We start from the raw sequence: 15,242 nt of genomic DNA, 5'->3' as shown, positions 1-15,242 counted from the left end.
TCACCCCTCCACCACCGTGCATGACAGTTGGTATGAGGTGTTTAGGCTGATGGTTTTTGCCAAACATGGCGCTATGCATTATGGCCATCTCCACTTTTATCTTGTCTGTCCAAACAACATTATTCCAGAAGTCTTGTGGTTTGTTCAGATGCAACTTTGCAAACCTTTGCCGGGCTGGTATGTTCTTTTTAGAGAGATGTTGCTTTCTCCTGGCAACCCTTCTAAACAAACCATACTTGTTCAGTTTGTTTCAAATTGAGCTTTAACAATTAACATGCTGAGGCCTGTAGAGTCTGAGATGTAACACTTGGGTTTTTTTTGGCAATTTCTCTGAGCGTTGCACGGTCTAACGTTGAGGTGAATGTGCTTGGACGTCCACTCCTAGGAATATTGGCAACTGTCTTGAATGTTTTCAACTTTTGTGTAATTGTGTTCACTGTAGAATGGTGGACTTTTCAGATTGAGGGGCAGCAACAATTGCTTCTCTAAGATCATTAACGCACCTGGATGCTCCAGACCAGAAAACTGCTAAAACTTTGGCTTTTATAGAGGTGGTCACACTTGCTAATGATCAATTAATCAGTGGCATTTGATTAGCATCATCTGTCTGCTACTTAGCATCTTTATTTCTATGGAAGCAGTAAGTGTGTACTTAGTTTTCAGACATGGCTTCTCCATTTTGGCTTTATTTTTGTTACATAAATTATGGCACATTGTAAAACAGATGATTCTTATGTCCTGATATGTAAAACCATAGAATTCAAATAGGGTGTACTTTCTTTTTCACATATCTGTATCCAGTTGCCCAGTACATACTCTCTTTTCCAGCCGATATTCTCTCTTTAGACCAGATTTTAGTTATTTGATCTCATATTATAACTTGAAGATGGTAACTGGAATTACAATGTTATTCCTTTCTCCATTTAAACTGTCTCTGAAATAGGAGCTACTTATCACGATTGGGTTTTGGCACCACGTCTGGTGCACCCATGAGCTAAGGTTGTACCTTTTTTATAGTTTCGTTTGTAAATGCTTTTTAATACTTGTTTCACACATACATCATTTTACCACATTTAATGTTTGGAATGTATTTACTTGATATGTCTAAGCATCCTTCTAAAGAACATCTCTAACTTGGTATAGCCCAAGTTAAAAAAATCAAAGTTAAAAAACAGCTAGGTCTATGATAACAAATAACAAACAGAAATAAAAAAAAAGAAATTAAAGAAATAAGCATTATTGATAAAAAAAAAAATACTGTAACTATATATGTAACTGTATACTAAAATATATTTTTGCCAGTGTTTGGTAGTTTAGAATGACCAAAGTCAGTCACAGTAATAGCAGGTTTAGAAAACACAAATCTTTTTACTTTTGCTATATTATGCCAGCCCTTTCACACAATATCCTATGTTAAAAACAAATCAAAAACATTGTTTTTGCAAAATATAAATGCCCTTACATTAAATCAGTAGATATATTAATTATTTTGCAATTTAATTGTTTAACTGGTTTAAGTTCATAAAATGCTTTTTTCCATTCAGTGTATCTCCTGTGCCCCACTGCATCCTTAGGTTCTTTTTTACATTAGGATCAGAATAGGTTTATCTGGTGTTTGTTCTATAATTCGCTCAAATGCCCTAAGTTTACAAATGACCTACATTAGTTATTTTAGTTATTAGCAAAATCACAATTAGAAGTTAAGTGTGTGTGTGTGTGTATATATATATATATATATATATATATATATACTACTGTTCAAAGGTTTGCGGTCACTTAGCTGTTTTCATGGAAAACAAGAACATTTCTAACTATGAGCCATAATTGCAAACACGTTTTCTAATGATCAATTAGCCTTTTAGACTTAAACTTAGATTGGCGAGCACAACGTGCCATTGGAGCACAGGAGTGACGGTTGCTGATAAAGGGCCTCTGTACACCTACAAAGATATTCCTTTAAAAGTTAGCCATTTCCAGCTACAACAGTCATTTACAATGTTAACATCGTCTAGATAGTATCTCTGATCCATTTCATGTTATTTTAGGGGCAAAATTTGATTTTCTTTGAAAACCAAGAACATTTCTAAGTGACCCCAAACTTTTGAACAGTAGTGTGTATGTGTGTGTATGTATGTGTATGTATGTATGTATGTATATATATATATATATATATATATATATATATATATATATATATATATCAAGGTATGCATACCCAGTGCAGTAGTGACTAATAGGTGTCCCTTATGCTGTCAGCTGGCTGGAGCTTTTGGGAGTTGAAAGACTTCAACAAGTGAAGAGTAGCAGGCCTTTTACACCTATAACTAACAATTTTTAGCACAGAAAAACTAGAATCTAATAATTTACCACATTTGAAAGCAAATGTTTTCCTCTTCTTTATTGTCTGGGGCTTTATGTTTCCTTCACTGAAATAGAAATTATAGATGATTTGAACCATTTTTCCAGGTAGGATTCACTGCTCTCATGTATTCAGATGTGGGTGATGTATTCATTTTTGATACAAATGGTGATCTCGGTGTTGACTCCAGTGTCTTCCTTGATAACGTTATAGGACTTTTCTTTTGATGAGCTGGGTCGTAGGAGTTTGTAAGCTGCAGCCCGGAATTTCTTAGAGATGACATTATACAAGATTGGGTTGATAGATGCACTCAGGTAGAAAAGCTGCATTGCAACAGTGTTGAAATATTGAGATACCTTCAACATCTGGAACCCTCTTGTGTGCACAAAGATAATTCTTCCAATGTGGAATGGCAGCCAGCAAATTATAAAAGACAAGACGACCACCACTTCAAAGAAGAACAAGAAAGCACAAAGGTCACAAAGTGCATTTATTAAGAAGATCTATCTATAGAAATCTCTATGCAAATATATGACCGCACATCTAGGTTTGGTCCAACTCATTCATAGTTGTTAACAGTCATATTGAGCAACACTGGGAGTGGACAGGACTACACCTCACATTTAAGAATATAAGTCAAAAGGTTTTAAATGCATGGAAACTGAAACCTACTGTAAAATAAACATATATGAAATTTACCAACTGTACACAGAACTCTGAAAATAACTTTATGCCTAATAGTGATGTCCCATTGTGTTGATTTTGACAATAGGAAAATATTATTTTATATATATATATATATATATTTGGTGAGAAAATATTCGTATTTTTGAATGTGGTTCATCCAGTAGGCTCCTTTCCCTGCCTTTACTTTTGCCAAGGGAATAAAGGGGAAATTGGGGCACTATGGGTAAACAACATTTTAAAATAGGAACATAAATATGTGAAACTGGGCAAAGGGACCTCAGATGTTGGCTGTCTAGGGAAACCTTGGGAGGAGAGAAACAGTCCTGTGCCTCTTATGACAGTTGAAGTTCTGCAAGTGCTTTAGAGAATGACAATGGGCTTCATTAATGCCCCTCAAATCGTCCCAAATAACATATGCCAATTCTCTGAGGAAAAAAGAAACGAACTATAAAGCAAATCAGTTGCCTCTTTCCAATTCTAGGAGGAAAGAGTTAAGAACTACAAATCACAGGCAGGAGATACCAACTTCCTGATGTTAAACAAGATTCAATTTTCCAATTTTGACTACAAGAATGCAAATACACAATAATCTTCCATCTCTCTGGATAATTAGATTTTTATTCTATGCTCTTAATTTACTGCGTCTACATTTTCACATCCTATGTTAAATTTATATTACTTTAAAGACACTGTTGGTGTTTTATGCTTCTTCTACCTACTCATCTATAGAAGAACTATTTTCATTTATTGGTACATCAATGAAGATTATTATTACTAGGTATTTCTTTATATAGGAACAGTAATTAGCAAATAATATACACTGTGTGTGAGTTTTATTTACATAGTTACTGTTAATCAAGGATTGCCACACACAAACACACACAGACACACACAAACACACACAGACACACACACCACACACAAACACACACACCACATACACCACACACAAACACACGCTTACCTAGAATGCGAACGGTTTGTTTGTGGCATTTCTCTCGGCGAGCCGCATTTGGTCCCCTTAACGCATCTTTGCCTTTCCACAAGGTTTTCCCAATGAAGCCATATAGTATAGTTAAGCAGAACATAGGAACGAAGAAGTACACGGTGGTCACCCACATCATAACGTTGAGAAGCCCCGAGCTGGAGGCATAGGACGTGTACCTGCACTCCCAGCTGCTCCCGGAATCGCTGCTCATGTTGTAGAGCTGCTCGCTGCCCACCAAAAAATAGAAAGGACCGGCTGATAACAGGGCAAAAACCCACAGGGAGGCGATGACCACCTTAACCCTTCTCTTGGTGATAAAAACCTTGGCTTTCAGGGGGAAACAGATGGCTAAATACCTCTCCATGCTCAGTGCTGTGATGTGTAGGATTGTTGAATAGGTGCATCCTTCACTGATGAAATTTTGAAATTTGCAGAGGAAATCTCCAAAAATCCATGGTCTTGACTTCCAAAGACGATACAAGTCAAATGGCAAACAAAGAAGGATGATCATGTCAGACACTGCCATGCTGGACAAGTAGAAGTTTGTGGTTGTCTTCATATCTTTGTATGTTTTGATGATAAGGATGGTGATGGCGTTTCCTATGAGACCAACCACCATGACAAGAAGAGAAACGGTGGTCACAGGAATCAGAGTATGAACAGAAAAGTAAGAACACAAGTCTTCTGTGCATTCAGGGAGGTCATAGTCATAGTCATAGTACTGGGTTCCACTTTTGTTGGATTCATTCTTCATCATCTGGATCTAATAGATTTCCACCAGCAGGACACGCTGAAGAGACTGTGCTGGCAGGATCAGACACAAAGCAGATTTGGAATATCAGAACTGAGAAGTGTCACAGGCTGGAAGCTCCACTGTATCTTCATCATGTTCTCAATGAGCAGAGCTGGGAGGATCTGCGATTGGCTGCACTAAACAGCTCCATTGATAATGATCTTATCCCACCTCTTGGTGTCAGCAAACTGAGAACTCAAGGCATTGACAGAGCAGAGCATCGGGATGGCAAGCACAGTCCAAGATTTGTTTAAAACTGTTTCACCAGTAGTTATGAAATCAGAGGACATCTATGAACAAGAGAAACCAGACTGCAGCCAGCATCAAGGAGGACCAAGCACACTGCTGCAGGGCTTCATAAGGGTCTGCTCTGTGGGTGAGCTTTAGCTCTGCCAGCTGTACCTGCTGGAATAAAATGCCAATGCCTTGAGTTCTCAGTTTGTAACACACTTACACATCCAGACAGGAGACAAACCTGGTAAAAACCATAGTAACCCAGACCTATTAACCAGTACAAAAAATATACAAAAAGGGGAGTGCACAGCCTAAAAAAAAATTAAAGGCATACACATTCAGATTCCTGGGTTGCTGCTGGAATACACAAATCATAAAGAGAATTCAGAACATACCCAGCGAATACTATTTAAAAAATCTAAGGCATAAATATCCAGTCACACGAAATGGCCATTTATAGCTTACCCCGCTACTATGTCAAAGTACCCCAAGTCTGGCGAGTCCTATCTAATTTTTCACAGCTATTGCTTACCAAGGAGCTGAATTAGTGGGACTGCTGTCTGTGCAGGTAAGTCGGGTGACATCAGACAGGTGTTAATATGTGGTTAGTGAGTCACTAGTGCCGGAATCTAACTTTATAGCCATTCACACCAACTTGAGCAGTAATATCAAATTCAAGATAAGCTACTATAACGAGTAGCACAGTTGGGAATGGGATCATTAGATCCCCATGGTGTGGTATCACTAAAATAACAATTGTGACACCTGTAGCAAGCATACCTCGTAAAGTCCACATACTCCAACATGCCAGTAATGTGACATTTACTCAGCGTGAAGCGCCGGCACCCGAGACAGACGCCTCACGCTCCCACCACTGCAGCCTGGGCAGCGCTGAGGCAGATGGCAGCGGCAGGGAGCAGAGGAGTCCTGGAGTTCTGTCAGTCAGGGGGGCCCAAGAGGTGCCGAGCGGTCATTTCAGCAACCGCTCGTCACCTCTTGGGCCCCCCTGACTGGCAGAACTCCAGGGTCCGGTTGCAGTCGCGACCCCGGTAGTTCCGCCGCTGCATATTGGTGCATAATCCCCTGTAATGTACATCATAAATAATTGCAATTGTATAATTCACTGTACCAATGTCGAGATAGTGGAACAGCACTCCAATATTTCTGGTGCTCGAACTGGGCTCCACCAGCACCCCAAAATATCACAAATAAAGTCGCTTAGCACTCTAGTAGTTAAGTGTATTTAATTCAGCAACAAGGGCAACGTTTATCGAGCCATGGCATGTGAATGCAGATAGTTTCACCCAGAGATTGCCAGGTGAGCGCTGCTCCTCCGGTTCTCTGGGTATTGACACGCCCTGCTCCCCGCCCATTTTTCCTTTAAATGGGGGTATTTCCCTCTGCTGTCAGCGGGAATGCCCCCGACGTCAGCGGGAACGCTGTCGACTTCAGGGAGAACGCCCACCAACGTCAGCGGGACCACTCCGGCTCCGGGTAGCCGAAGCCCAGAAGTTCCCAGGTATGCCATGTAAGGGCGTCAGTGTAAATAATATACATGAGACGTAACCAGGAGTTCCCCTTTAGAACAGCACTCTGTGTATGCTGGTCTGGACCTACATGGTGTTGATATCATCAGTATGATCTTATAGTTAAAAATAATATCACTCACAGGACTCACAGACATGCACTCACACAACTCACAACAGAGACATGCATTCGGACAGTAACATAACTCCCAGCGCTCATAGACATGCATTCACACAACTCACATTAGTGTGTAGCACAGACACAAGAACAACTCACATTACTCCAGGCAGCACAACATGTCATCAGATGTAATTCGTGAAAGGCCTGTGTTTCTGCCGGGAATAATCCTATTCACACTCCTTATATCACCAATATATTCTACAACCGAGCAATGGCCCAGGGGACATTTTATTATAAATAAACTCCACCGGGGTGGTTGTTTTCTGAGAAATGCCCAGAACTTAAGCAAAATAAAATATATGTTTGTCTAGGGACTGCAAAGTAACCAGATGTTATAAATTTGTATGTGAAAAGAACAAACATCCCTCATTTTAAAACCTGGAATTGATTAATACCCAAAATCCAGATAATCTCCTGGGGAATGGTGGTTTAACTTGGTTGAGAACTACTTTCATTTCCCTTAGCAGTGCTTTATATATTCATTCAGCTAGCGATCCTCTCAGGCCAATTGTCTATTCCTATTGTAACAAACATAAAAGAGGAGGCGAAAACAAAAGCTCATTTTAAATAAAAAAATATCACATATATTCATTTTACTTGAAAAAAATAAATAAAAATACACAATAAAAACCTATTTACACGTGCTTTGTACCCAAACGCTGCATTGGAAATATAGTTCTTGAAATATTGTACTTGAATGTCCAATGTAGCCACATGTAGTTTTTAATCATGTAAAATTGGGTGTGATTCATAATGTTTCCAGGAAACACGCCATGGAACCTTCTTAAATGCCACATACCTGTTGACATGTCCTGTCTTCTGCAGTAGACATCATTGTTCTAGGTGATTTTGAAGGCTACATCCATGGTGATGTTTGATCAGTTTCATTCCCCAGAAGTATAAAGTATAATTTAGTTTGTGGATATCTTGAAGGGGCAGTAATTGAATGCATATGACAGAAGACATTTCCATGAGGTCACCTTTGCATATGCATTTCCCTTTCACCATCTCCCTGCTATTTGACTTGCAGGCCATATGGTTTTGCATGAAACATCCAACAAGGGCAGAGGTATTGTGCTGCAGATCTGGTGCGTCAGCTTCTCCCGAAGGAGATTTATTTATACATTTGCAGGTTTCATTAATATACTCTCTTTAATACTGTACGTATTCTTTGATGAGGATGGTCCCTTTGACCCAGGGCACAACACATCATGTTGGATAAAATAAGCAGTGGTCTGGAAATCCTCACTCTATGAGACATTTTATTGCATCTCATTGATCTGTGTGTGAAACAATCACCGTTACCACCTTGATACTTCGTTCATGCCATCATCCCAGATGGAGTATCACAACAATCAAAAGCAATACCCGTTACTTTTATTATTTTCAAAAAAAATCCCATTCTTGAGTTGTGTACAGGGGATGAGCTGGGGTCCAACCAGACCCGACATTAAGTATGTGATTTGATTATTTCCTTGAGTCTTACTCACATAAAAAGAAGTGTTTTCAGTTTCCTTCTATTACTATCACTAGCTGCTTTTGTGCTGCCTGACAAATTTTCCTTGCAACAAATGAGTTTCTCGTTACATAATTATTTTTAAAAAGGATTTGGACAGTCGACAAAACTATGGAGAATGTGCCTAACACTTCACTTTGATATTACTGTAGAATATATGGGTTTCTATATATATAACTGTAAGAGCTGCGTAAATTGCTGGTGCTGTATAAATAAGCTGATAATAATAATGAATACTAAACCCGGGAGTGTAGGTGGAAGTGTCTTTAACCCCTTCAGCACCGGGACGTACCTGGTACTTCCTGGTTACTGGTCACCGGTAGACCGGGACGTACCAGGTACGTCTCCTCCAAAAAACGCCCCCACATCACCACGATCGCGGTGATCGTGGAGGCGCTGCTGCTACTGTCTGCCCAGGACTCCTGGGCAGACAGCACAGCCTCTCTAAGCCCGCCCCCATGCCTACGATCACTCCCACGGAGTGATTTTGTAGGCAGAAACAGCGATTGCAGAAAGATCTGCAATCGCGGTTTCAGCTGCCACAGGCAGCTTCAGGGAAGGGGTGGGGGTGTTGAATGGGTCCCCACACAAGTGTGGGGACCTGACCCAACACCCCCCTGCTGCCTGATCGCTCCATGAGAGCGTCAGTGCAGCGTTAACCCCTTCAATGCCGCAATCGCGGCATTGAATGCCGCGATCGCGGCATTGAAGGGGTTAATTCCCGTTTTGTAGGGGGCTCTGCTGCTGGTGGTCTGCCTGGAAACCCAGGCAGACCAGCAACAGCAAAAACGAGCCCCCAGAAGTCCTCTGATCAGTCCTGTAGGACTGATCAGAGAGACTCCTCCCCTACAATCTCCAGTCTGTTGGAGATTGTGTCCCAGCTGCCAGAGGCAGCTTCAGGGACAGGGAGACAGGGTTCTTTGGTCTCCACATGAGTGTGGAGACCAGCCCCCCCACCCTCACCCTTCCTCAGTTAACCCCTACCCTCCTCTTCCTCAATTAACCCCTTCAATGCTGCGATTGTGTATGACCCCCATCGCAGCATTGCAAGGGTTAATATTAGTCCCCACAAGCTTGTGGGGACTAAATACCAGTCAATGCTGTGCTTCAATGGAGCATCAGCATTGAAAGAGTTAAAAAAAAAATGTAAAAAATAATAATAAAATTTTTTTTAAAAATAAATTAATTTAAAAAAATTAATAAAATAATAATAATAATAAAAAAAATAACAGCACTGACCTGAAAGTCCAGGGTGCTTCCAGGTCAAATGCTGGGCTGATCAGATCGCTCCTGGCCAATAGGAGTGATCGGATCATTATGGCAGCCCACGGATGACCCTGCTCTACAAAGAGAGAGGGGTCATCTAGGGTAATTATGAAAAAACAAATTATTAATAAATGAAAAAATCATAATTATTACCTGATCACTTGTCGGTGACATTTTAATTCGCTGATTATTGATCGGTCTCCCTGATTGATGTCAGCGGCCTAAACCTGTCACTTACAAGTAATCTGATAAAAAATATTTAAAAAAATGTAAATGCACATGTTCCAGTTTTGCCCTCATAGCTTCCTCAAAAAAGGCATGAACCATGCATGTGAGGCCTTGTTGGACTCATGGGATGTTGGTGAACAAAATGTGGTGTTTTCTTCCACTGTTGCACTTATGGTGTGCAAGAAATTCAGTGCAACATTGAAATGTATGCGTTAAAAACGCAATAAAATAATTTCCCTGTGAAGTTTGGCAGACATCAGTGAAGAAATGGCTAACTGAAAACTGTCAAAACTACCCTAGTTGAACACCTTGACTTGTCTACTGTTCATAAATATATACTTTTATGGGGTAATTTACAGTGGGGGGGCTTCCAAAATGTCCCAAATGGGATATGGGCCCAGGAAACCAATTTCTGAAAATTCCAAATGTGAAAAGTAAAATGCGCATGTTCCAGTTTTGCCCTCATAGCTTCCTCAAAAATTGCATGAACCATGCATGTGAGGCCTTGTTGGAACCGGGGGATGTTGGTGAACACAATTTGGTGTTTTTTTCTGCAGTTGCACATATTCTATACAAAATATAATATAAAATCTAAAGCAACATTGCAACATATGCAAAAAAAAAAAAAAAATATAAAAATACCTCAAAATTTGGCAGCAATTGGCGATAAAATCCCTGTTTGAAAAGTGTCAAAATGACCCTAGTTGTACACCTTGATTTATCTACTGTTCATAAACATATAATTTTGGGGGGATAATCAGTATCTGTGACAACTATTGCAGTTATTAGACTACCATGCCAAATTTGAAAAAAATTACATTTCAAAAACGTAATGCATGCCTTGCAATATTTTCCCCTATACTGGTCAAAATAGATAAAAATCCTGGCCATGTTGGGTGGTTTCCAAATCAGGACAACTTAATGAATATATTTGGGATAATTTTTTCCCATTGGTTCAATGTGTGTACAATTTGTATGTATACAAAACTGTAAAAAAATGCATTTTTTTCATTTTTTCCCCACTTTTTCCAGTTTATTTCAAATAAAACAATGTACTACCCAGCTTAATATGGTTTCAAATGAAAGCCCTACTTGTGCTGAAAAAAACAATATATGATTTGTGTGGGTGCACCACTTGATAAGAGAAAAATTACAGTTGAAGAAAGACATGGCAAAAACACAAAAACGGCTCCGGTCCTTTAGCGACACCCTAGCTTAAAAATCCCGGTCCTGAAGGGGTTAATTTGCAAATATAATACCCTGTAATATTTCCTTTTAATTTCCATTTAAAGGGACATAAAAAGTTCCCGGCGAACCCCTCTAGAGTGAAGTCATTTTGGTACTCCTGGCACTCACCATTTTCAACAATAAAGACATAAATTCGCTTTAGTGACCCAAGAAAAGAATCTTCTTGCTTGTGGACTACATGTTATCGATACAAAGAACAATGCTGGCCCTGAGAATGCTCTGTCAATGCTGCATGTATATGTTTACAGGCTACGTTACCATTTCACCAACAAATAATATATATGCAAGTAATTTAATTCCAGCTTTTAGATTAATGTCACCTTTAGGAGAAGCTGCAGCTTGCATTCGTAAGGAGGAGGAACAATGCTATCGTATACATTAAACTGTCCCTTTAAGCCTAACCTCTGCATTAACCTAATATTGAATATTCCACGTGGGCGAAATCTTTAGTTTATTATTTTTGAAAAGGCTATTTCTTTTTTTATTTCAAGAAAACAATTTTCAGACACCGAGAAAGAATGATACAACTTTTATTTTCCACGGATTTTCCAAGATTTTTTGCTACATAGTTTATGTATATTTCTATGAGATTATACACATTTTCCTTTGAATTTCAACATTGTACAATTTATAGTGATATGTTTGGTAGTGTGCCTAGAAGATTTTAAAAAGTTTAGAATCACTATATTTTTTTTTATTATATATATATTTTTTTTTGGAATGTACAGTGTATGAGGTAAAATTAAGGTTACATTAAAAATTTTCTTTTCGACGCAGAAATCCGCATCGAGACTTAATGGCAAATATGCTATTAAATGACATTTACTATCAAAAATAGGAATTTGAATTTTTGCTATGAAAAACATAGGTCACTACAGGTTTGCCGTCGTGACACATATATGACATTCAACATATGGAAATTTTTGGGCTAATACACACAACCTCATTTATACTGGCCAAACATGGCACATACAGAAGGCTCTAGAAAAAGAAAAATATATGTATATATTCATTATTAGGGTGTCCCGTGAGAACATATTGTCCAATACATAAAAAGTGACAAAGAATAAATGAAAATCAAACACACATCACAGGCAATAGACCGAGTATCGTTACCACCAGAAGACCTACATTTATAGTTTCATTTAACAAGAAAAATTAAAAAACAAAACAAAAAACACAAATTCTACAACACAATTTGACACAGAAACTGTTACAATACATGCCCATTTGAATTGAAGGAACGGTTTTTCTAAAGATCTTTACAAGCACAAAACAACTGTCGTTTAAAACAACTATAGTGCTTATATTTTATAAAAATGCTACTCCCAACACAACTAAAAAAAAATTAGTGATCGACTAATCCTTTGATATAATAAATTAAAAAAAGTAAAGCAAACGAGGATCGTGTGTGGAACAGACAGTGTAAATGTGATAGGATTTTCGTTTTAAATACAGTATATGCTTTATATAAGCCGGCAGCTCATTGACACCGACGGGGATGCTCAATGTCATACTTCAACTGGGTCATTCAAGAACTCACCAACGCAAGCTCACAGAACAGAAATAATGCAAAGTGCTTCTTACGTTAACTACATGCAATCAACATTTGGTACAGAATCCTGACTGACATAACATTAAACATTAGAATTTTCTTTTCTTTAATTCAAGGAATTAAGCAGCTTAAAAGGTTTCTGGTGCAAATTACAGTTTTACCTTTAGGTTTTGGTGAGAGAGGAAAAAACAAAAACTGAAATAAAAGGCAATGCATAATGCTCGGCGCTGATGGGGAGAGCGGCAGGCGCTGGGAAACATCAGCCAACTGGCGCCAACCCATCATAATTTGCTGAAAGTGCTGAAACATTGAATTTCTGCAGAACTTTGCAAAATAAGGAGCTGATGGAGCCCCGTTTAGAAAGACGTAGCACGAGAAGCTAATAGTAGCAAACGTGCCATGTCTTAAACGCGTATATTCCCTTCCTACAACCGCACGGTATGTAAGCACACGGAAATATTCTCATTAGGCAACTTGGGCCTATGTTTAGCAAATTATTTTCTATTGAAAATACCTTTTTTTTGTGAGCTTTTTTTTTTTTCTTAAGTTTCTATTATTTATAAGTATTCTAGAAATTCCAGTTGTTTGCAGTTTTTGCCTGAGTTAAACCTCCCAAACCATTCTCCGTATTAGTTTTTGCACCCTGCCGCTGTCACGCGGCAAAAGGGTTTACATTAAGACACAGAGGAGGTAGAAGTACAGCGCCAAGGTTACCTTCATGGCATTCATATTTATGGTCATTTTTTTTTTTTTGTTTGCAGCACTTATGGTGACCCTCAGATATATTTATTCTGTATATCATCCTCACACTTAAAGCGTGGAATAAAAGTAAGAATCTTGGGTGCATGTAAACATCGCACAAGATGGCGTTAGAAACGACTGAGGCCTACGCCTTTATCACCATGGGACGGTATAAGCATTAAGATGACGGCTGGCAATAGGGCAAAGCTACTTTAGTCTCAATACTGTGCTAGATGCCACCACTTTTTAAAAGCAGGTTTATTGGAAATTAAATTATACATTTTGGAGGGATGTAAAGTACAAATAAAAAAGAAGTATGGGTTCTAAGGTAAAGCTGGACGGTTCCATTCACTTGATAACAAAGTATTGTATAATGAAGGCAATCAGAATGGAGAAGATGGCAAACAGCACAAGGATAACGGCTGCGCACTGTTCGTCACTGAGCGTCCTTGCTGTCCTTGTGGTTTCCACAGTGTCTTTGCTGGTGCAGGTCTGCTGCTCGCTTCTGTGTGAGATGAAGAGGACGGTGGCACTGTAAGGACCGATCAGATCTTGAGGTCCTGCAGCATCTTGGCACTGTCGAATGGCACATACGCGAAAACGGTATTCACAGTTCAACTGGAGGGCAGAGTAGCGGAGAGACGTACCGGGTCCCTTATATATCTGGAATAGAAGGAAGCAGAGACATCACTAGCATCCGTCCACTGAAGAGTCAAAAGCCAACGCTATACCGTGAGAAGCATTGATCGATTGTCGGCTGAATTAAAGGTTGGCCAACAATCACACCCAAAACTTCCATCACCACGGGGAGAAAACATTGTGTGTCTAACCATCATTTCTATGGTATGGAACTTGGCCCGTACTAACACCAAAGTGCCAGGAGAGACCGGGTTCAAGGCTTCTGGCGCTTGTGTAACTTAAAAACTTTGTGCAAAAGTGAATCTATGTTCCGCGTAATACTAATTAGATTAGTTCTACAGAATTTGTTAATTTAATATTGTCTGGTCTGTCTTGTTAAAGTAATGCAGTTAGCGGTGTAATATTTTGAAATCTTAATTTCATTAGAAAAACATTTTCTTATTTTTTTCTGTGTTGCATTGCGCAGTTTATATATATATATTCCAGAAATAGCTCTTTATTGGTGTCGGATTTTGCGTCATTGAGAATTTTTGTTGTTTTTTTTGTGTGATTAACCATTGAAAGGAAAAGATAAGGGTTGATTAACACTCTAAAAAGTCCAACTATTGTTTTCAATTCTAAGCGGAACAGGACTTTAACTAAGTGCTGATCCAACTCCATTCTCAACGGCCACCATCATCCTACGACTTCTGCAAACAATGTTGGACTTTGATGTTGGCACTAATCAGTGCTTTATGTACCATCCTAAAAACAAGCTGGGTTTGTGGCTGCGACCCTGTACTGAATTATTTAAGAACTATTAACAGCGGCAGCGCGTCTGGAAATCCTCACTCTATGAGACATTTTATTGCATCTCATTGATCTGTGTGTGAAACACACAACAGCTTTGTTAACCTGACTGAACATCATTACAGATGTAACGCTAATCTCATTTTGGTCTATGAATTTTGATTTTATTAATTTAAAATTTCCATTAGCAGTATCGGACTGGGACAAGATGGACTACATTGGAAATCACATTTTGGAGATGAGCCTGGCGGGCATGAACAGAGATTTAACGTGCACATAAAGGGGTAGGAATTGTCTCACCGGTGCCAAGCTCTATTACTGATAGAACCCAAGGGAGAAAGAATCATGAGATATGATGAAAAATGTTAGGGTTTATTCATGTCAATTTTAGAAGGATGGTTATACCTCTTTTTCATAAACCGACTTGATTCCTTTTCCGCTGTAAACTTCTTACTATGTGATTCCAATCCAATTACTATGCGATTCCAATCC

At 39.0% G+C, this 15,242-nt stretch overlaps 2 protein-coding genes across 2 annotated transcripts in view; both read right to left on the bottom strand.

Annotated features, from left to right (window-relative positions):
- Positions 1-2,490: 2,490 nt before the first annotated feature.
- MLNR (motilin receptor) lies at positions 2,491-4,791 on the bottom strand. Its single transcript, XM_053456054.1, has 2 exons — positions 4,011-4,791; positions 2,491-2,807 (listed from the first exon to the last, which is right to left on the bottom strand). The coding sequence occupies exons 1-2, from the start codon at positions 4,789-4,791 to the stop codon at positions 2,491-2,493; spliced, it is 1,098 nt and encodes a 365-aa protein (XP_053312029.1).
- A 6,937-nt stretch (positions 4,792-11,728) lies between these two features.
- The window catches only part of FNDC3A (fibronectin type III domain containing 3A), a 76,671-nt gene continuing 73,157 nt past the window's right edge, over positions 11,729-15,242 (bottom strand). Inside the window, exon 26 of the mRNA XM_053456290.1 lies at positions 11,729-13,985. Coding sequence (XP_053312265.1) covers positions 13,671-13,985 — 315 coding nt within the window. The 3' untranslated portion in view covers positions 11,729-13,670. The remainder of the gene's footprint in view (positions 13,986-15,242) is intronic.

Source organism: Spea bombifrons, chromosome 2 (assembly GCF_027358695.1).
Source record: "Spea bombifrons isolate aSpeBom1 chromosome 2, aSpeBom1.2.pri, whole genome shotgun sequence".
Taxonomy (NCBI): domain Eukaryota; kingdom Metazoa; phylum Chordata; class Amphibia; order Anura; family Pelobatidae; genus Spea; species Spea bombifrons.
The sequence above is the reverse complement of the archived record's forward strand: the minus strand, read 5'-3'. Positions and strand labels throughout refer to the sequence as shown.